Source organism: Streptopelia decaocto, assembly GCF_964273445.1.
Source record: "Streptopelia decaocto genome assembly, chromosome: 6".
NCBI classification, from domain to species: domain Eukaryota; kingdom Metazoa; phylum Chordata; class Aves; order Columbiformes; family Columbidae; genus Streptopelia; species Streptopelia decaocto.
The window spans coordinates 66,119,058-66,141,209 of NC_138660.1; the positions used below are offsets into that span (position 1 = coordinate 66,119,058).

At 42.6% G+C, this 22,152-nt stretch overlaps 1 protein-coding gene across 1 annotated transcript in view; it reads left to right on the forward strand.

Moving 5' to 3' along the window:
- Positions 1–304: 304 nt before the first annotated feature.
- The window catches only part of EPC2 (enhancer of polycomb homolog 2), a 44,969-nt gene continuing 23,121 nt past the window's right edge, over positions 305–22,152 (forward strand). The window contains exons 1-2 of the mRNA XM_082057247.1: positions 305–711; positions 16,214–16,373. Coding sequence (XP_081913373.1) covers positions 559–711; positions 16,214–16,373 — 313 coding nt within the window. The 5' untranslated portion in view covers positions 305–558. The remainder of the gene's footprint in view (positions 712–16,213; positions 16,374–22,152) is intronic.

Here is a 22,152-nt window from a genome sequence, read left to right on the forward strand (position 1 = left end):
CCCCTGCCGCGGGGGGACCCTCGGGCTCTGTCAGCGGCCCCGGGCCGGCCGGTACTGGCCGGGGACGGCGCTCGCAGCCGCTACCCGCCCCGGCGCCACTTTCTCCGCTCGCTCCCGGTGACTCCGCCCGCGGTGGGGAGACGGCGGCTCCCCCCTCAGCCCCGACCCGCCTCGGCCGCCGCGGCCCCGCCGGCCCCTCAGCCGCCCGCCCTCGGCTGCGCGCGCAGCGCGGCTGCCCCTCTCTCTCCTCCCTCCTCCCGCCGGCCGCCCCCCCCGCCCGAGCTCTCGCGGTGGCTGCCGGGATCGCTGGCCGCTTTGGTTAATGTCCGCCATGTTTGCCATGGCGCAGGGAGCGGATCGAGCGAGCCCGGCGCGGATCTAGGGCTGCGGGGCGTGCGCTGTGAGCTACGGGCGGCCCCGCGGAGAGCTGTTCCGGGGCGGCGGGACCCTCCATGGTGGTGCGGGCCGGGTGCGGGAGCGGCTGGAAGGCGGCGGCGAGGCCGCACTGAAGGCCCCCCCGCCCGCCCGGCCCCGGGGTGTTATTGTGAGGGGGAGACAATGAGCAAACTCTCCTTCCGAGCCCGGGCGCTAGACGCCGCCAAACCGCTGCCCATCTACCGCGGCAAGGACATGCCCGACCTCAACGACTGCGTCTCCATCAACCGGGCTGTGCCGCAGATGCCCACGGGGATGGAGAAAGAGGAGGAATCGGTAAGGGAGCCGCGCAGGGGGGGCACCATTGTTTATCAGACACCCCCCTCCCCTCACGGGAAATAGGCCATCGGCATTCACCAAGCGCACTACGCACGCTCCCCACCGCGGCGCTGCACGGTTCCGACGGGGCCCTGCGCAAAGAGCGCAGCGTAAACTGCTGTCCGGCGCCGTAAGCGGGCCCTGCTCCGCCATCTTCTTTGCGTCCCGACTCGCGAGTGTTTTGATTAGTGGCGGTGGAGGGAGGGAGCGGAGGGGGGGAGGCCTTTACGCCAGCGTAAGGAGGAGGAAAGCGCAAGGCGCGTCTCTGAATGAGCGGGCGGGCGCAGTTGGCGCAGAGTGTGTTTGCCGCCGGTTCGCTCTGCGTGGAGCGGGCGGGAACCGGCGGGGCCCGGAGCGCCCGAGCGACAGCGAACGGGACGCGCCGAATGTCGCTGTCACAGCCACAAGGCTGCAGCCACCAGCGGTGTTTTGCCCGGTCTCTCCCCGCTGCGAGCTTTTGAACTGCGCTTTGCGCTGAACTCCAGCTTGTCCCCGTGTTTGCGAGTGGCTTCGCCTCGTAGAATCATTGAGTGTCACGAGTGGGAAAGGACCCGCAGGGATCCATCCGTAGAGCTCGTTCCTGCGCTGTGGGAGATTCTCGGCACTTGCAGCGAGTCCGTGTGCTGCTCGTGCTTCTCCAAAGTAGATGTTTTGCGCTGCGTGGTGCACATCAAATGTCAGATGTATCGGCTGGTCGAGTTGCATTAAGCATTAGGCTTCTAAGCGTTAATAATACGGTTTCTAAATAAACCAGCGCTTGTTAAAAATAGATATGTGATGCTTGTTCTTCTTGTAGCGTTATAGGGAGGGGGAAAGCTTTTGTCCGCTTAAGATAAGTTTCTGGGGTTTTTGACAAGCAGCACTTTGAAGATGCTTGCACGGAGTTCTGGTGTCATTTAAATGTGCAGTTTTGTCTTACTGACCTTTAGACATCGACTCCCGTGCTCCTTAGGGTTGTGTACGGCTCAGACACAGGCTGTACGCGGCTCAGACAGGGGCTGTCACCTGATGTGTCTGTGCTTGTGTGCAGAGCCCATAGTGGATGCACCCTCAAGAATTTCTTCAATGAATCTGTGTCTCCGCCTCAGCCAAACCTCGATGCTGGGGATTGGCTTTTCCGAGGGTTCAGCTGTCAGAGGAGGCTCCGTGCTGTTCTGATAGGTTTTTCTCACTTGATTGTTGATATTAAAAGGAGTCTGCTGTCTTACCCCTCTATTATTATTATTATTATTATTATTATTATTATTATTATTATTATTATTATTATATTTCCCCCCCTTTTTTTTTACAATGTGTAATACCCTGTGATCAAAACTTTCAGTGCTACCCAAAGACTAAATTTCTGCTAGAATCCGGGAGCATATTTAACAGGAACAGCACTGTGGTACTAACTAAACAGTCTTGGAGAGTAATTTGGTTTTTCTCAGTCTTTGAAGTCTACCGTGCTGTGTTTGCATTTAATGTTTATAAAATATGGCTTGACTTTAAAAATGATTGTGTTATTTTGATAAATCATGTTTTAAATAAACTAATAAACTTGTTGGAAATGGAAAATTGCTTTAAGGGTTCAAGCAAGCTACTTGTGGACTGCTTAGCTGATTGTGGAGATCAGATTTATACTTCAATAAAACTGCTTTAGTGTTGTACTAGAATGTTGCTTTTCTGTAAGAACGAGGCTTATTTCCTCTGCCCTGAAATGTGGCTATATTTGATATATTATGTAATAGTCTCAAAATGAAATGGTCATTGAAGCAATACATAAGCATAGTGCTAGATACATCAACCAGACGAGATTATAAACCGAACTGTTAGTAGATTGTTTAGATTATTGCCGGTAGTGACAGTTTCATTCACGGAGTAGCCGTCTTCTCAGTGTTGCACAAATAATTCTTTAATGTAAATTTTTATGGTAGTGGTATACAACACCCTTCTAGGAAGGGTTGTCGTAGATGACAGTACTTAAATATTTGAGAAATATTTAAACAGCTTTTATTCATAGCAAGTATTGTTACGATCAATTTGATGTATTCTGAAAGGGACTTTTGCAGGGGGAAAGTGAGATCTACATTTTCATTTCTGACATCTCAATTACTTGAGAGTCTCAAGGGCTTTTTTTAGCCAGGCTTTGGCCAGGGGTGCATCTTGCGAGAGATGTTTGAAGCATCAGGGTAGCTGACGATTCCCGTTTGCCGTACAGAGACACAAAGCCTGTTTCTCTGCCCGGGTACCCGCGTCCCCCGCTGTGCTGCCCTGGGTGAAGCCTCTTGTAGTACAGCCTGTCCTGGGCTCACAGAGCATCTTCCAGGGCTGACTTTCGCTGAAAATAACTAGGTATTTACAGATTTGCAAGATTGAAAACGATTAAGATTGACATGTCTGTCTGACCTGTTCTTTACAATGTGGTTTCGCTAGTACAGGCATGTGATTTGCTTTGTTCATGGTTGATATTTTGTATATACAAAAGTGCAGCTTTTGGTCCTTTTGTTTTTAATGTTTGGTTTGTGGGTTTGTGGTGTGGTTTTGTGTTTTTTTTTTTTTCCCCCCACTAGTACTATTGTTTGGAACATAGAAGCATCTTTATTTGACTTTTTATTTGATCTTGATGAATATTCTGGAACTAATTCTATAAGTATCTTAGAGATAGATATCCACTTATAGCATTTTCCAAATCAACAACTCATTTCCCTCACCTGGAGATTCCAGCTGTGAAGGAATTAGGCTTCTGGTCTGTAGCATGTTTATGTTAGAAGGTGCTTTTAATTTACTCTAAATTAAGCCTGAGGAAGAAAACTGTCTGGGTTTGTTTGTTTTTAACTCATGTAAGAGAGAAATTACTATGAAGCAAAAGCTTAATGTCCTTTTGAGAGCTTCAAAAACTGAGCAGGGACACTTTGTATATATTCTTTTTTCTGATGAGTGAGAGTTTATTTTCTAATGCTAATGAATTGTTTTGGCTAGAAGGGGGAAGAGTTGCAGAATAGATAAGCCCTGGTTTTGTTTCTCTTCGCATAAATATGTGGTTTTAATTAGAATATGTGTTACTAGGCATTGCTGAGTTGCACTTTGTAGGGGAAGAACTCCTGCTCAATAATGAAGCAAATGCAGGCTAAAGGCTTTCAGAAGTAAATTTACTTGTGTTGTTAGGAAGCTAAAAGCATGGTGGTAATTGATGATACCTAGATTGCCGGGTCAAAGTTGTCTGAACGTTCGTCTCCAAATTCCTGTTTGAATATACATTCATTTACAGCTCAGCTTGACAGCACATGACAAGGTGGAGGTTATAGAGGAAGAAGTGCACGGATAGCGAGTTAAGGACATGGTTTAATGTGATTAGAATGCTGACAGAGGATGAATGAGAAGTGACTTCCATTCTCAGTCCTTGAGTGATCACCTCAGGATGCTCTTTCACTGATCATTAAATATTATGTTCAATTTTGAGTATTTTGACAGGCTAGAGGTAGTTAAAGTGAAGAAACTTTTTTTCTTCCTTTCCCTTCTGTTCATACTCCGTCTATCCTTCCATTCATTGGTCTGTGTTGTAACCCTGGGAACTCCAGGTGTTCAGCATCTGGCTTTCCAGGCATCCTGGAGCTCCTGATGCTTCTGAAGCAGCATATTCATTCTCCTTTTAAAGCAGGAACCATCGACTTTGCGCAAGTTGTAGATTTTTTTTGTTTGGAATTTTTTTCTGATATGGTGTAACACGCTTAATATGTTTGCTGATACAGTGAACTAGAATACTTAAATCAGGAGGAATTTGAAATATATACATACACTCAGAGATATAATTAATGTTATGGCAATGCTTACTTCTCTTTTTAAAGTTTATGACCCAGTCCTACTTTCACGTTTTTTTGTACATATTCTTGTGCCCAGGCTTGTTTTTTTTGTGATTTCTGTGCATCAGATCGAATAATAATCACTTAATCTTCTCTTGGAGGGGCTTTGTCCTGCACATGTGAGCATAAACACATTGACATTGGCTGGGGACTTTAGGGGTGCTCTGCTTTTGCCCCTGTCATCAAAATGGTACACATTTTACAGATTATATGCTTTTTTTAAAATACATTGCATTAACTGATAGTGTCATTTTTGTATAAGGAGATTAGTGGAGTTTTTTACATATTACAGGTAGTTGTCAACACAGAGGGAGTTAGTCTTGTTTGATACATATTCTACATCCTGGAATTGTGTGGAGTGCTACCAGCTTGTTCTCTGCAATGAAATCAGGGTTTGCAGTTCAGAGTCTCCCCCCCTCCACTCCAGGCACATCATCACATCTTTTTGGGAAGCATAAGTCTTTTAAGGTTGATTTTGTATGTGAAAATGTTACAGATAGTTGTTTTCATAGCATGAATGGATTTCTTTTTTCTTTTAGTCCCAATTTAGCAATAATTATTCATACTGAATGATACTGTTAAACAGTAGGTGCCTTAAAACAACAGTTAGCTTAAATTTCATGATGATGATGGTATTTTCTTTTAGAGAGAGATGAAGTTCTGATGTTTGTTGTGCTGTCAACACCCATGACTTTTAGGAAGGTGCTATAAAAATGCAATGAAATGTTCCAAACTTGCACAGAAAAGGTCCACTGAAGGGTGAGGCAACCCTCCAGAGCAACCCTTATCAAATGTGTGAGGACTTAGTTAAACTCTTGATCAGAAATACCTGGTACTGTCTGGTGCACTCAGGTTTAGGTTTAAAAACATCAGTGTGCATAAATGACTTCCCATGTGGTCAGAATCTGTTCTGACTTGAGATTTTTATGTTGGATGTGAGTTCATAACCTGTGGTTGAACCCTCAAGGTTTCTTATAAATGAGGGGCTTTGTAGAACAGAGGAGAAGCCAGGACACCAGTGTGTAAAATAAAAGGTCAACAGAGGATAACTTTAGTTTAAACTGTGAAAATAGTCTGTACAACAAAAATCCCTCAAAAAGGCCTAATGAAAGTTTAAGTAAGAAACTGAAAAGATTTTACTTCCGTGTAAAGCCAAGTGAAATCAAGACAGCAGACTTTCCTTAGGAAAGAAATGGGGTTTGTTTGATTAGAATCAACTGGCTTGTGTGTTGGGGAAATGTAATTTCCAGTGGAAATTTATTTCTCAGTTTGAGTTCATCTTTGTTTATTTACATATTTTGGGTACGTTTGGAGACTGCTGCGATTACTGAAGTGTGTTTGGTAGTAGGTGTTATAATGCTGTGTTGTAATCTTTATTCATGGAATTTTAAACTTCAGTTCTGTTTATGAGACCTCTTCCCCTGCCTTCAGGTCCTGCATTTTTCTCCTTCCCTTTGCAGTGATGTTCCTCACAAGTGCCTACTTCCCCTCCATTATTTCTGTTTTCAGCTGTGATCCTCTGTCCTTCCTGTGCTTTCACCTGCAAAGTATTTTTGTGGCTGTCAGAAACTTCCTTTCAGCCCAGTGCTGGTGCTTTTAATGTCCCATTTGGTAATGGTATATCAGACTGAACACCAAGCAGGTTGGATTGTGCTGGCTTGAGTGGGATGAAAATGTGAACCCCATCTAAATGTCAGAGTAGCTGAGCATAGTGAACTGTTAAACTGAGTAGCTTTTGTTTTAATTAGTTCTGGCTGTATTGATGTGGTTGAAGTTAAACAATGCAAAGATTGGCTCTTAAGTCTCAAGATTTACCAATTTCTTAGGGCTCATCACACCTACCAGCTAACCCAAAATGACTGCTTATGAGGATAGGCTTAACCTGTGACAAATATCAAGTAGTTTATATTGGAGCGTGTTTTCAAGATAGCGGCTGATGTGGACTAACCGTGGTCTGCAGCGAGTAGGGTTGGAGTACTGAGGGGCACTGGAGGGGCATGGGGAAGAAGAAAACCCTCCATGGGGAAGCTGAGAAGTGGCAGGAGCATGTGGGTTAGAAGAGTTGGGAATGCAGAAGTGTGAGACTGCCCTGCCTTTGGTGTCATCCTGAGGTTAGATGGGTTCAGCCATATCTTAAAACCACACTTCATTTAGATAAAGGTGCATTTTTGCTGCAGGCTAGAGTTGCGTGCATGGGGTCAGTTAACACCAGGCCATTAAATCTGTGCTAACTTGTTTGGGTCCATGGCAGAGAACAATGGTATCTGCAGGGATGTTAATTGAGAGTTACGTTAATTGGGAGTCAGGCAGGAACTTTCCCTGATGGGTAGGTTCCTCAGCTGAGCTGTAACTGTGGTGAAAGATGAGGAGAACGTTTTGCAATCCACCTCTCTGTTCTCTGTCGCTCAGCTCTGGAACATCACAGATGGGGGTAGCGGGTTTTCCTTTTCCTTCAGTTTAAGAAAACCTTGGAAAGAAATGCCTTGGGCAGCTTCAGTTGTGCTTTGAATTCCGTGGTGCCAGATTTCATATTGCTCCTGCTTGGCAAAATGGAGCAGTAGTCAGCTTTGGACAATTTGGGATCAGTTGATATGTCTCGTGTGAATAATGTAGATCAACAGACCTTAGATCTGCCTATATTAATCTTGGTTTTAATTATTTCTCGTAAGAAAGATAATTTTGTTTGATGCTAGGCATTCAGAACGTTATTTGTCATTTATTTTGCCAACAAAGCTGTGCCTTGTTTATACTTATTTGGACGGTTATGCCTTAGCCTATTTATCATTCTAACTGTTCAACTTTTAAAGAGATAAATAACACATTTAAATGGACATAAACAAAATTGCAGTTAAATCTTAGGTGTTGCAAAAGCCATTGGTGGTGAAGGTTAACTGTAAAACTGAAATTTGTGTGATTAGTGAAGAACTGAACCACATCTGAATTACTCTGTATGAAAAAGAGTAAGAAGTAGAGAAAATGAAACTAAAAGTAATATCATTATAGACTGTCATAATTTCATGTTTAATGTTGACTGTTTCTGAGTTAAAAAAAGTTGAAGTATTTTGGAATATACTATTTTAAAGTTTTTATTTTAATCCGTTTTGCAAATTTGTACTTGTTAATACGTGATAATCACCATATACAGTGACTGAAAGTGCTGGATTAGAATACTGTCAGTGTCCATAACAGAAGTCCTTTAAATATAAGGGAGCAGAAGTCTGCAGGAAAAAAAACCAAACAACCTGAGTTCTTACTTTTCCTAACTTATTTTGGTGCTATTCTAATTGTGATTAATACATGACACCAATGAAATGCCTAATCCTTTAAGGTAAAAGCTGAGATTACCACACCTGATTCTCAAACAAAAAGAACAAAGCCCCCCCATTTTCTAAGTTGTCCTACCTTTAGGGCCAATTTCTTGTATCTTTTTTTAGTATAATATGATGGATTTCTGTTTCATTTGTCAGGTCTTCAGCACTCCAGAGTTCATCATTTTGGTGAGGACATTTGTTTTAAAAAGTCTACGCAATACAAATTCCCTGGTATTGCTGTGTGTGCCTCGGTTAAGTAAAAATCCATAATAACAACTTTGGATCTCTCTCCTGGGAAGAAAATGTTACACAGAAGTCAGCAGGTTCAATGAGTAGGGCAGTGAGAGCGCGGGAGGGACTGTGAGCAACTGCTTCTAAAAGTTACACCTCAGACTTTCTGGAAATCGCATCGCTGATGAAGGTGACACTAAGGGGCTCATTTGGTACCCAGGCTCTTGGTAACTTCAGTGCTAAGCCACTAAGTTCTGCTGTGACCACAGGAACTTATTTTTAGTGCATGTCTTCCATTTAAGCCGCTGTGTGTGTTCACACCTCTTGGTCTGTGTAACCAACCAGCCTTTAGCACCAACAAAAGGAAACCCCACTTCACCTGGGTGGCACGGGTGAGAACTGGTGGTGTGAAAGACCAGACCTTTAATATTAAGGTAACAGAGTTTCTTTGCTAACAAATGTCATAGAGCAAGTAACCTCTGATGTCTCAGCCCCGTGGGGCTCTTGAGTGGCTTCAGGTGCGGTCTGTGCAGTGCTGAAGTTGTTGGGAGGTGCACATCTCTACCATCTCACACCACTGTGTTGCCTTTCCCAGCTCTTTGTGGCCTCCCCACAGGGAGACAGGTCCTGTGGGGAACTGGTACCAGCTTCTCTGGGAGCATTTCCAGTGTCTTCCCTCCTGGTGACTCTTCTCCCCTCTTCTGGAAGGAGTTTTGTGACTTGTGGTCGCATAGAGGTTTTGATGCCTGGAGCTGGGAGTTAAACTGAGTTCAGATTCTGTGTGTACTACTGTATTTAATAAAGAGGAAAGCTAGTCGTTGTGGAATCTCAGCCTTTTAAAATACATTGTGGGGTTAATTACAGGAAAAACAAGAGAAAGGATTTACCTATGTAGGTGTATACCTTTCCATCCCTGTTTGTCTGACCTGGGAAAATCCAGTTGTGCTAATTGAAGCAAACTGTTAAGAAAATAAAAAGTTATTCCTCAGATGCAGTTTGTCAACAATCTTTTCCATCTGAGGTTGCAGTTATTATATGGTGAGTGATACAAACGTATCCCAAGGAGCTAGATGAACAGCTTTCTATGTCTTTTGAGTAGATGTTACAGGACTTGTAATAGTTTTGTCCTATGGTTATGGAAAGGAGTCTGGGGGGAAAAATGGTCCTGCTTTCCAGGGAACACACACTTCTCATCAATACCGTATTCAGCCTTTCCAAAAGGAATTTTTAATTATTCCATTTAATTGTTATACTATAACAATAATTCTGGTTTTAGTAACTCATTTATAGTCAAGTTGTGGCAGACTGGAAACTTGTATCATTAAATGTAGCTTTAAAATATAGAATATAGTGATTAGGATTTTTTTGACTTTTCATAAACAGTGACAGTTTTGTGACAATATGTTCATAAATAGCGAACAGTCATTATTTCTAGGAATGATTGTCCATGCTCTGATGCATGACCACTGTCCCGCTCACTAGGGTAATATTTGGGAAGTCTCACAGTTGTTTCATGTCCATTATTACACAGGATGATTGAAGTTGCATTGCTTGCTTTTTTTGCATTAAACTTGTTTAGAAAAGTTTGTCTTTTATTTTGCCAGGTTAACTAAAGAAACACAGAAATGATTGTGGTAATCCCTGGTCATCTCCCTTCCCTTCTACTTCCATCAGTGTCTCACGGGCCAATTACTGCTGTAGTTGCTTTGTGGTGCTTTAAATTGGCTTTAGTCAGGCTGACAGAGAGGAAATGAAGGATTTTTTTTGGCATTTTATTTGGTCCATATTGGATTTTTTTTCATTTAGATACGCAGCCCCAATGAAGACACAAAGTGTCAGCCAAGGCTGTGGGCTCAGGTGTTTGGTGGCCCTTGTGTTGTATTGTTGCAGCCTCCATTAGCATTGTGGAGAGAACGCTCAGCTGGTTTGTCTGTAATCGAGATTTTTTATGTGTAAAGTATTCACAGAATTACTGTCTTTGCTTTTTAGATAGAATGAGCATTGCTTTCTGAAATTACAGTGTTTAAGAACTGGAAAAGGGAAGAAAGTTACAGAAAAGTTGGTGGTTTTAATTTTTTTCTGTTGACATATTAGTTCACTCATTTCTGAACTAACGGAGTGACTTTAGAGTAGTAAAATAATAGAAATCTTACCCATTCCAGGGACTTATGTGAATTTTTAGGGCAGAGTGGTACAATTTGTTTCACTTTGCTGCTGCCTCTGTTGAGTTGTCTGTAAGAGCAACCTACCATTAGTACTTTTTTTTTGGCCTGTAGTCATCATCCAGCAGTACAGAAGGCCGTACAGAAGTGTGTGGCAAGTGGTTCTTGTGATTATTAAAAAAAAAAAAAGGGTGGGGATATCGAATTGGAAAAACATGATATGACCAAAAGTGAAAGTGAGAAGTGGTTCCGTGAGCCCTTTCTGCTGGTAAGGAGGTAACATGGGACCTTCTGCTGCTTCTGGGCTTTCTTGAGCTTCTTTCCATGGAGAGGCAGAAACCCATAGGGGAACCAAGAGGCGTTTCAGTGCTGTAAAGCAGCTTTGCTTTGGCTGCGTCTGTTTGGACTCAATATGTGAATTTTTGTTGTTTGCCCAGCTCTCTGTGTTACTTCACAACTAATAGAACCTTTAAGAGGACACTGTGTAGAAAGAGGAAACAGATCTGATTACTGAACAGATTATTTCTCTGCTGGATCGATAGAAATTAATATGTGATCGGCTTTGTTAGCTTACTAAAATACTTGCTTTTCAAAATCAATTGGAAAAGAATGAATCCTTCTTGATAGAAAATACCCAACTCTTTCTGCACTGAGGAGGATAAATATCCATTGGCTGTGTTTTTTTGTGGCAGTGAAGGATTGAAAGGGTTAACCAGGGAAGAAAACAAAAGATGGTGCTTGAGTTTACGCTTTTGTCATGGAAATCTTTATAAAAAACCAAAAGTCTTTACAAAGACATGGGTAGGGTTTTGCAAAAAGGGTGCAGATAATAGGGCTGTGGTTTTAGAAGGTGGGAGGCTTTGGATCAAAGGAGCTTTAGAGCTTCATGCACTTTTTTCTCCAAGTGTTGTCAACAAGAGTTATGACCTGTGGTTGAGACTTTGCAAGATGACCCTGCGCATTTCATATTAAAATTCTATACTTTTTCCTTCTGAATCTCCTTATTAAATATAACGAGTCAGTTAATTTCTATTTCCTAATTAGAATAGAATGTTAAGCAAATAGGTTCTCTAGGCTTTAGTAAGTTTTCCTTGTGTTCTTCACTTTAGTTTAGTTCTTGATTGCAGGTAGGCTGGAAGGTTGGCCCTAGGTTGGCCTAGAAATAGCTGCTTTTGAGTAGGTAAAGCTGTTTAAATTCACTTTTCCATCTTCCTTACAGCAGTGCTGTAGAGTTAATGCCATCTGTCTCATTAAGAGAGTTGATTTTAACTCTGCTGTGGTATGTTTTGTTTCCCTTAAGTCTTGGTAACGTCAGTCAAGCCATTTCTTTCATTACGGTCTGCAGCATCGCAAATATGTAAATGGTGTGGTCTGAAGCTCTGCAGTGAAAGGGCTGGCAAAGAGGAAATTATTTTCTTACAGTGAACTGTAACATGTTTCATTAGTTACTATCTCCCAGGGTAAACAGAAATACTAGTGAGTGAATAGAAGTGCTGAAGTAACCTTTTAAAGAGTTGTAGCATTGCTTGTATGATGTCATTTGTAGGAACAAAGAAGGGAACAGATAAGTTTAGCCCTAAAGCTTTGTCTTCCAGGGTGTCTATCCAACACAGAATTCCTCATTACAATTTCATAATTAAAGCAGTGATCAGCTTTTCACTTTGAGGGTGGTATTCAACCATAGGCATCTCCGAACATGCTCATCCAAAAAACGAACACATTTATTTAAAGTACGCTAAACTATTTCAGAGAAAGCACTAGGAGGGGTGGCAACAGGGAACTTAAAGGGTGAGGAAAAAAACAAACTGGTCTTTGGGATCCAAGTGATCACTGTTTCCCTTAAAGCTTAACAAAAACAGTCTTTAGCAGAATGTTACCTGTTGGCTTATTACTATTGAACTGTCTTTCACGGTGAAGAAACTCCCAGATACAACATTAGGAAGAACATGAACCTGTGGTATTCCTGGGATGTAAGAACATAGCATTGACAGTACTTTGCTCTGATTCGGCCTTTGAGCCTGATTCTGAACCTGTGCAACCAAAGCTATGTATTTTTAGGTACCAGTCTTGCAGGACTTTTTTTTTCCCACCCCTTCTGGGGAAAAATTAAAGCAAGGATTGCAGTGTCTCAGCGTGGGTTCAGAGGTGCGATTTCGGGTCTGGTTCTGGACCGAAGCTGCCGCTTGCTCTCTGTCAAGCCTGTTGTGAAAGGCTGTCAGGTCCTTTGGGTTGGGGCTGCGCAGGTGGTGCTGTGAGACTGCTGGGCGCCGGGTGCTCCGCTGTGCCGCTCGGCAGGACGGGCAGCGCTGAGGAAAATACACAGATTATATAGAGACAGTGACTTGAGCAGCTTGCTGTGAACTGCTGGCAGTATGGTTACTGTGCAGTGAAGGTCCCTGCATGGCTGAAGTGCATCTAGAGAGATGCATCTTTCACTTGGAGAGTGATCTTGTTTTAATGCATAGATAGGCTAAAGCAGCAGAATTACATATAATAAACATTTAGATACTTGTAATTCTGTTCTACTGTTAGTTGAAGCGATAGGACTGTCTAAGCTGTATTTGTTTGGGAGTTTTCAGTCATACTAGTGAGAAAGGTTTGGCTGTGCCTTCTAAGGAATTAGCGGGTAATAACTCTCTGACAGGTACTCCTTTTTATTCCCATGGCAGCGTGTTCTGTTTGCTGCCCTCAGTGTTTCCTCTAGGGTTCAGTTATTTTATATGAGATCTTTTTATCTCTCCTGTTTCAGAACGAAGTACAAGTTAAAATACAGTGTATGTCTTTCAAAACCATACAAAAAGGTGAAAAATAGGCAAAAAGGTGTATTGGTATACCAGTTACTACATTTATCTCTATAAAACCTTTTACAGGTTTAATAAAGCCATTTGATTAGACCGACTTTCTCCTCAGTGTTTGTTTAAACAGAACTGTTTCAGGAGTTAGAATTTTTATTTAACTTCATTTTCAGCAGAAATATTTTTCCCTCATTTTAACAGTTACATGGCTTATCTGTCTCTTGAAGCTCTGCTGTTTGAGTGACAGTAATACTGTTAAGACTTGTCTGTTTGAAAGCTTTGTTATGCTTGAAGGCTTTTTATAGTAAAGTGAGTGCTAACACTTACTGTCAGATTTTCCTTGGGAACTGTGTATATGCTCACTAACAGTGTCACAAAAGCTGAGGATCTGAATTACACATCTGTACTGTTTAATAGGCTATGGAGCTAAAAGGTGTTTTGAATTTTGGTTGGTGTGTGTCCTCCTTCACTACTTCTGCAAGTTAAACATTGTTCACCCATTCATTACTGAGGCCACTGTGGACCAGTGTGGATTCTCTACAAGTTACTTAATCCCGTTCTGGAAGAACGTCTGGCTTTGTTTCATTTTGGGGAAGTGGTAGGAATGTGTAAGTTGGTCAGTTTTGGTAGGTTGGCCATGTAGAGAGTCCATCTTCAGCAAATTTGTTGATGATCCTACAGGAGGAGTGGTTGGTTTGCTGACAGTGGAGCATCTGTCTTTGTGGATGCTGAGAAACTTGAGGACTGGCCCAGCTGAAACATTCAAAGCTGAATTTCAAGTGCACAACTTCTGTACCTGGGACAGAATAATGATGCTGTGCATCAGTATGTGCAAGGGACAGTGCTCCTCCTGAGTCAGTGCTGAGCCTGCTCTTGGGATGCTTGTTCCTGTTACTCTGCTTTCTCCAGGTTTCTCAAAGATGTTGAGAAGCTGGAAGATGATGTCAGTGGGCTGCCAGAGTGGCTAAAAGCTTAGATCCTAGCTTAGACCCTGAGGAGAAGGAGCTGCTCTTGTTACCTCTGGCAGAAGAGGGTTTGTACCTTACTGAAACTGGTTACTTAGAGGGGCTGTGTAAACTGGGGATTTTCAGGACTTGTTCAAGTTGTGGCTGACCTATCTAGTGTTGGAGATCATAGTCTTCAGTGGGAGCTGGACAGATAACCTCCATGAGTCCTTCCGAACAGCATTTGTGATACTCTGTGTACTGTGGTGGTAATTGTGAAGAGACAGCTCTAGGGACAGCCCTTGAAAGCAATACAGTAATGAAACACATTTTATTTTAGTTGAATTACCTACTCAGTGCTGTGAAGCTCTCTAAGACACATTTTAATGGTGGAGTGACAGATTTACTCAGTATATAGTAACTCAAGCAGATCACACCAGATATTTGATTGCATGCTTGTCTTAATTCCAATAGTGTTCACTTGGGAGCCTGATAGTTTGATTTAATGTTGCTTCATCTGCTACAGGAGATTCCCCAAGCTGCTCTTCCAGTCACTGATTTGTTATATTCTAATTTTGCAAAAATTGCATTATTTGCGTTTCTGCTAGATCTTAATATTTAAGAGGATGTAGTTTGTTAAATATCATTTACATATTTTTAAAGATTTGCTTTAATTTAATCCCCCTTTTTAAATAATGTTCTGTAGAATTAAAGAGGAAGAAATCCTGTTCTTGAGAGATTTCGCCAAGTGTGTAGCACAGAAACTCTGTGTGCAAGACTCCCATGGCTGCTGGTTCTCCTGCTTGTGGTGCTGCTGCCCGAGGCAGGACAGTCACTGGTATTAATCGTGGGGAGAAACACCCCAGAAAACCGAAGGAGGAGATAGAGTAGCGAAGTCTTTTGTTTTTTCTTTCCTGTTCAGAACAAAGACTTTATCCAGCAGTCAGGGGTTTGGGAATGGCCAGAGGATATAACCTGAAGCCCCTAGAATGGGCAAGGCGAGGTTGCATAGGTCTGTGACAGAGCTGAGCTTCCACTTCAGATTCATATTCTGCTGTTTCATCCTCTCTCCCCTAAAATTTTGGAAGCTGAAGGCAAGAACACCGTGGTGGAGGAGAACAGTGAAAGGAGACGGAAACTTTCAGGTTCTTGATTCCACTAGAGACTAGTAGCTAATCCACTGGGAGGCTGCGGTTTGCTTGCTCTGTGTTCGACTTGCACGATGGGCAACTCATGTCTTAACTGTCCCAAGTGAATGGGCATAGTGATCTTAGATCTCGTCCTGGTGAAGACAACCACTATTTACTGGTCACACAGAAGGCAGCATGTGCCAGCTTTGCCATGTGGAATCCTAGCACGAGACATTTCTGTCGTGGTTTAAATGAGCAGAGTGCACTGGGGGCTCTGAAGCAAACACATGCGCTGCAGAGCTGCCAGCCTCTGGCCCGAGGAGAGGGGCAGCCGGGGGGGAGCGATTATTGTGACCCTTATTTCCCTTGAAATGATTCTGTAGAAATTGTGACTTGTGTCCTGTAAGAATAAAACAAAGCGATACCTGCTCAGGGAGTCTGTCCTTTTCGAGTGTTGTTCTGTGGCGACTGCTCTTTCTGTTGCTCTTAACTAGCTGAACTTCTGAAGAAAGCAAGCAGGTAAGAATTGCTGGGTAGACAGGAATGATGAAATGAGCTTTACTTTTGATTTGAATCTGTTGTTTACAATATTTTAAAGTACTCACTATGCATCTGTTAACTGATCTTGCATAAATTATGACAGATTTTGATGGGTTTGACTAATACCAGCCCTAATATTCTACTGAGGCTATTTTGTTTAGTTTGGATGTTTGACTTTTTCCCAGTCTGGTAGAAGGGGTATGCTAGTGTCTGAACAAAGGGCTCTTTTCATCTGTTTGTAATCCTGCCTTACATTCACTGGAGCTCTAAGATCGCTATCAGTTAGGAACCACACTGTATACTAAATGATGGAGAAGATGTCTTCTCCTGTCTCTAAGCTGGAAGCAAGCATCCTGCTGTCCTCTAAAATACAGGAAAGCCTCAACTCTTTTATCTGTGTCTCCTGTAGAACACCAGGACAACACTAGGAGAAAAGGATGTCTGTCTTTATATGCACTTCTATGTACTGATATCTAAATAAACAAACTCTTAAATTTTCCTCTTGCAGGAACATCATTTGCAACGGGCTATCTCAGCACAACAAGTTTTCAGAGAAAAGAAAGAAAGCATGGTTATCCCAGTCCCTGAAGCGGAGAGCAATGTCAACTATTATAATCGTTTGTATAAAGGAGAGTTTAAGCAACCAAAGCAGTTCATTCACATTCAACGTAAGTTAACAAATGTTAGTTTTGTTCCTCCCTGTGCCCCTTACTTAAATTGAGTATTCTTCAAACAGTCTTGAGGACAAAGTTGCTACAATATTCAGAAAGTGGGAGGATTCAGAAATCCGAGGGGGATTTATATATGTAAATTCCAGTTTCTGTTCTCAAGCTCTGGAAGAATTTAAGGTTGAAGGTAAATATGAGGTTTTTCCTGCTGTATTTGTTTATGGGCTCAGTGCTGATTCTGTATGTCCGTGTACGATAGCTGGGAAGCCTTAGCCTGTCTGTTGATCAAGCTGTTCTTCATTCTTTTTTTTGTTCCTAATTCTGAGAAAGAATAACTGAACTAGTCAAGCTGCCTCCTAGCTGCTTATACTAATGCAGGGATTAAAAGGGGGGTTGTCTTTCTCACTGAATGAGTCTTGGATGCCTGTTAACTCAAAAGTTGTATATAAATAGAGATAAATAAAAGAGTGTTTGTAGTGAGATCGGCCTTCATTCTACTGATGGTGACAGAGTTCTTGAAGGTTCAGTTTCACCTGTACTAACAGAGGGGTTCAGCCTATTGACTATAGCATGGATGTGTTCTGAGCTATGAGTAACATCTAATTTTCTCTGTGTTTTGCTAACACTGTAGACTTCCCTTTCTGTAGGGAACTCAGCTTATTTTATAGATAAAAGGAAATATTCTTTTGCACAAGCTTAGCTTCCTATATCTTAAAAGATCTAACTAATTAATATAAAGTTGTAGTTAATTATAGTGGTCTCTGGATTAATTACAACACATTTTTGGTTAATGTTCTGTTGACAAGTGACACGCGTTTATAGTTCAGTTGTTCCTTGGCACGCAAATGCTGTTTGTCCTTTGCAGCATGTGGTTCTAAGGGGTTATTTTGTGACTTGGATTTCTCCCAGGAGTTAGCAAAACCTTAGACTCAGTCATCATGGTGCCTTGTCGGTCCTTACGGTAAAGCACAAATTCAGTCCTGGGTTCTGCACAGAAAACTTCTCTCATCACCCATTCATGTTTTTGGTTCGTGGTCCTCAGCTTTTAGTTTTGGGGTTTGTGCAGACAGTGTAGATCTCGCTGAACTGCACCTTGTCAGGCAAAGCATGTTCATAACCTGTTCCTCGCACACTTTGTTCAGCTGCCTTAACAAGAGGCTGTTGATTTGCCTGTAGATTTGAGCAGAGAAAGCATTTTGTGTGTGTGTGTGTGCCTTCTGCTTATAGATGTAACTGAAACTGAAGTTAGACAAAGATTCTTGAGCCAAAGATATGTTGAAGATCCTTGCATCATTTCTCACCAACATGGTGAAGTCTCCTGTTTTTTCCATGTATTTGCAAAATAAGAGTTTTTTGGAAATGGCATGCTCAGGATCCTCTGATACAGTCAAGATCATACTGGTAATGTGAAATGCAGTAATAGAAGAAATAAACCTGCAAGCAGGGCAGGTTGAGTTAACTGAAATGAAGCTGCTGAATGAGGAATGTATTTTATTCTTTTCTTGGTTGGGCATTGCCAGAAACACTGTAAATATTGTTCATAAACATGTCTAAAAGTGTTAAATATATTATGCCAAAATGTTCTTTGTCTTGTTGAGACTCGCAGTGTTTCTGGACAGAGTTACAGAAGGTATTTGAGCTGGAGCTAAACAGCAGATACTGCTCCAAGATAATTGTTCGCACATATTCGGGTTGGAGTAGGTGTGATACAAGGCAGCTTTATGCTGCATAGACAGCTTGGAAATTCTGTTTTAGAGCTTCTAAAAGCACAAAGAAAAACAATGCTTCCTTTGGCCAGGGAACTTACGTAAACTGATAGTTGCCAAGAGGCCATGTACTGTAATCCACACTTATTGGTGGTGCTTTCCTAGCAAACGATGGTTTACTGTTTGTCTGGTAGCCAACGATTTTAATATTTTTAACTTTATGAGTATAATACTTTTATTTGGACCAGTAGTTCCAAGCATGTGAGGCATGGAATTAATGAATAAACAGAGTTCCAGGTATTGGTTGGCCTAGGTAGCACCAGCGCAGGTGACTTTGAATATAAACCAAAAGCCTTGAACTATTCTAGTTATTTCAGTGTGCTTCCTAATTTTTCAGTAATGTTTTTAGTTTCAGTAACATGGAGGCGCATTGTAGGTTATTAGCATGCAGTGAAGAAAATAAGTTAGTACACTTGTGCTAGAGTTACAGCTATGTGGATTTAAGAAAATTAGTGTGCCTAGCAGGAACAATAAGAATGGAGCAAAAAATATATTGTTAATACATACGGATTTTACCGATGTGAGTATATAAAGGGTAATGACACCAAACAAATGCTTTATTTTAAGTAACGCACACATTTTGTTCAGATATATGTTGCCCGTTTTGTACTCATTGTGTGTTCCACACTTCTAGAGGGTGCTGGAGCAGGATCTGGAGATGCAAAATGGGTACTTGCATGATCCCTCCCCTGCCGAGCTGTTTTGGTGCGGGTGGGGAGTGTTGGAAGCTCAAGCAGACCTGCCATTGAGCTGCTGTTCTGCTGCTTTGTTACTTCGTGGGTATCATTCCCGTTACGTGGTCCTTCAGGTGAATCTGCTGCCATCAAGATCGACATTGCCTACTTCTTTCGTACTGCTGGCACCTTTCTGGTGGCAGTTGTGTTAACAGGGGAGCTAACTCAGGGAAGGAGTCTGGCAGTAAGCTTATCTTTCATTTTTTGTCTAGGTGGACCTCCATATTGATCAGTTTTCTGTCTTAGGTGCTTGGATGATTGCTGGTGTTGGCACAAGCTGGGCGATATGAATGGGGCTCGCTAGGGAGGGGAGCTGGTGGAACTGCTTGTTTCAGTGGTACCTCGAGCCTGTGTCAGCTTAAGATGACTATGGGACCACAGCCGTAGTTTAGTTAGTTAAATGAAATTAGCTGATTTAGTAAAGTTAAATCCAGTTTAATGTAACCTAACTTAAAAACAAATTACAGTTCTCTAAGTTAGTATAAGCTTGGTTCCTAGGGTAGCTCAGGTAATCCAGAGGAAATCCTTCTGACAGGAGTGGTTGAAGTGGCAGAGCGTGTAAACTAGGATGTTGGTTTTGCAACAGCAATTAGCCAGCCAACAGGTTATTCGTTTGTAAGAGGTGACGTTTACGGGTAGGATCCCCGGGGCCCTGGCCAGCAGTGCGGTGTAGAAACACGCGATGTGGAGAAACACACAAGTGTTGGAGAGCTGGATTCATCAGTCAGTCACAAGAACCTCCCAGGAGTTACCAGGATTGGTTGTCCTTAGAACACTAACTAGTAGCAGGTTGTCTGAAATACGGTGCTTTCTGTGCCTGAGCCTCGTTCTTCACTAATTTTGCAGGCGTGAATGAGCAGTTGCATCTGTTGCTATGGCAGGGGCAGAAACAGAGCGTGGTGATGGATAGTTCCATCATGCAGCACGTAAACCACCTGTGTCTTGTGATGGCTTTTGAAGCCAACAAGCTGCTGTACTGGAGGCCAACTCCAGGATGAAAAATGGCTTTTTGTGGAATCAGTGCAGTTCACTCAGTGCTTGGGAGAGGAACAAAACTGGTGATAAAGGATGTCACTGAAAGCATGATTTAAAGAGCAGTGATAGACAAACTTCAGGGAGGGAAGACATGTCCGGGAGTGTCCCAGAGCTGTGGCGAGCCAGCCTGGGGTTGATGAACTCCGGATGGTTGCATGTAGCAGATAAGGGAAGAGCAAGAGCCTTGCATGTCCTGAGACTCACAGACCTCCCCAGGCTGTGGGGACTTTGTGGCCTTCCTGTCTGCATAGAAACAGGAGGTGGAATGCAGATATTGCTTCCATTGCCTCCGTGTCATCAACCTGCAGCCTTTTGTAAACTCCCTTTCTTTGAAAGTGAACTATAGTGATACCTGCAGGTCATGGCAAACAGCATGAGAAGCATTGCTGGCAAAAGAAGGGCATTGTTCCAAGGTGTGAGAAGCTGGGTGTGTGCCAAGAGCTGCTGCTGTTCCCATAGTACCAGTGTCTTTTTGTTTAAGAAAACGAGACTGGATTTATTTGATGTAACTTGTTCCTGGCAAGTATATGTTGGATACCTTTTATCTTCTCATTTTGATTATTTGTCAAAATATTTTTGCAGAGTTGAAATTCAGGGTGTATTCGGTTTTGGTGTGGGTTTTTGTGTGTGTGTTTTTTGTTTTTATTTTGTTTTTTTAAGAATTACAGGTTTTTTTCCATTTTTCAGTTTTTTAGCAATTCATTTGTTTTTCATAAAGTCTCAAAACAACTGCTGAGAGAGCTGATGTTCTATCAAACTGTTTAGTACTGCTTAGGAAGTTCGATGGACTTGACAAGTTACTTCTCCAGTGGTTAACAGGGGCAGATGAACTAACATAACAGCCAGAAGCGGAGGTTCCACTTTTCTTCCCTGTTCCACTTCTGGTTGTGTACACCCTGGGTGTCTCACTGGTCCTGATGCTTACTGGATGTCTCTGTAAACTGGTGAGTCTGCTAGTGGTGAGCAGTGGGAGACAGGGACTCCCTCCTTTCCGCTGAGGTGACCATAGGTGGCTTTAGATGCTGGCAGAGGCAGAGATCTCACCTTCTCGTCACTAATATTCACCATTTGTTCCTGGAGATGGTTGGTCTTTTAAGTCGCTTGTTGATGGAATGGTTGGGCTTTTTCTTTGCTTCTTGTTGCTCTCAGTGTCTCCTGCTGGTTGCATCTCACTTCAGCCTGTCTGATCTTATTCTGAAAAAGTGGTTCAGGAAGGTATGTGGCTCAAAAATTTTCAGTGATGCCTCTTTCCTCTTGGAAATGAAGACAAACTTAGTGGCACTGCTTACAGCATGTGGGTGCATCGCATTGTGTCTCTTGTCACAGGGATCCTCCTGCTCGCTGATACTCTGCTTTAGAAAAAATGACTTGGAACGTTCTGTTTGCTGGCGATTACTGAATGCTATACTGACAAGTAATAGGTTGACTTTTTTTGGCGCAAGATCAACATCTGTCCGAGGGTCAACAAGCAGTGCCTTTTCTGGACTTTGACAGATTTCTGTACATTCTTACATCATCTTTGTGAACGTGGTTAAACACCTGCTTTATTGTTAGGAGCGCTCTTCCAACATGATGGGAATCTCTGGTCTAGAAAACTTCAGCCAGCTCCCTTGGGCAGAGTTATTTGAATGTGGTTTTACTGTGTACATTAGGACTGTAGTCATTTTGTAGGCTCTGGGGATGGTCTTGGAGTGAGGGAAACTTGCAATTTCCTTTCTAGTGAAAGTGGCAGTTTATGCTTAAGAGGTCAATGAATTACAGATTGGAGTGCAGGGGAAGTGCAATATTGGGCATCGTTCCGCAGAAGTATGAGCTGCTGAGGTTGGGCTGGACTAGGAGGGCTCTGAAGAGTTTTGAAACTCTGAATGGCAGGTGGAGTCAGACACACTCAGTCCACATTTGCACAGCGATCAGTGCTGTGTGAGAGAGAAGCTTTTCCCAAAGATGCAAAGTGGAGTAGAGTTAGGTGTGAAGGCTCTGGCTCTGGTGGGACAATTGACCCTGTTTCACTTGATGAGTGACGCGATGCATTATTGGGACCACACAGGAGAAGCTGGAGCGAAGCCGGAGGTGATACGTGCATAGCAGGCGGGTTTCATCGAGCCCAGCACTGATACTTGGCAGCCAGTTTGTTGATATTTGGCTGTTCAAGTCTTTGACAGGATCATGTAGCAGTCACCCCAGGCACTGGATCAGTCTCTCTTAAGTACACAGCCCTGTCTGATGGTGGTTTTAATACAGTTT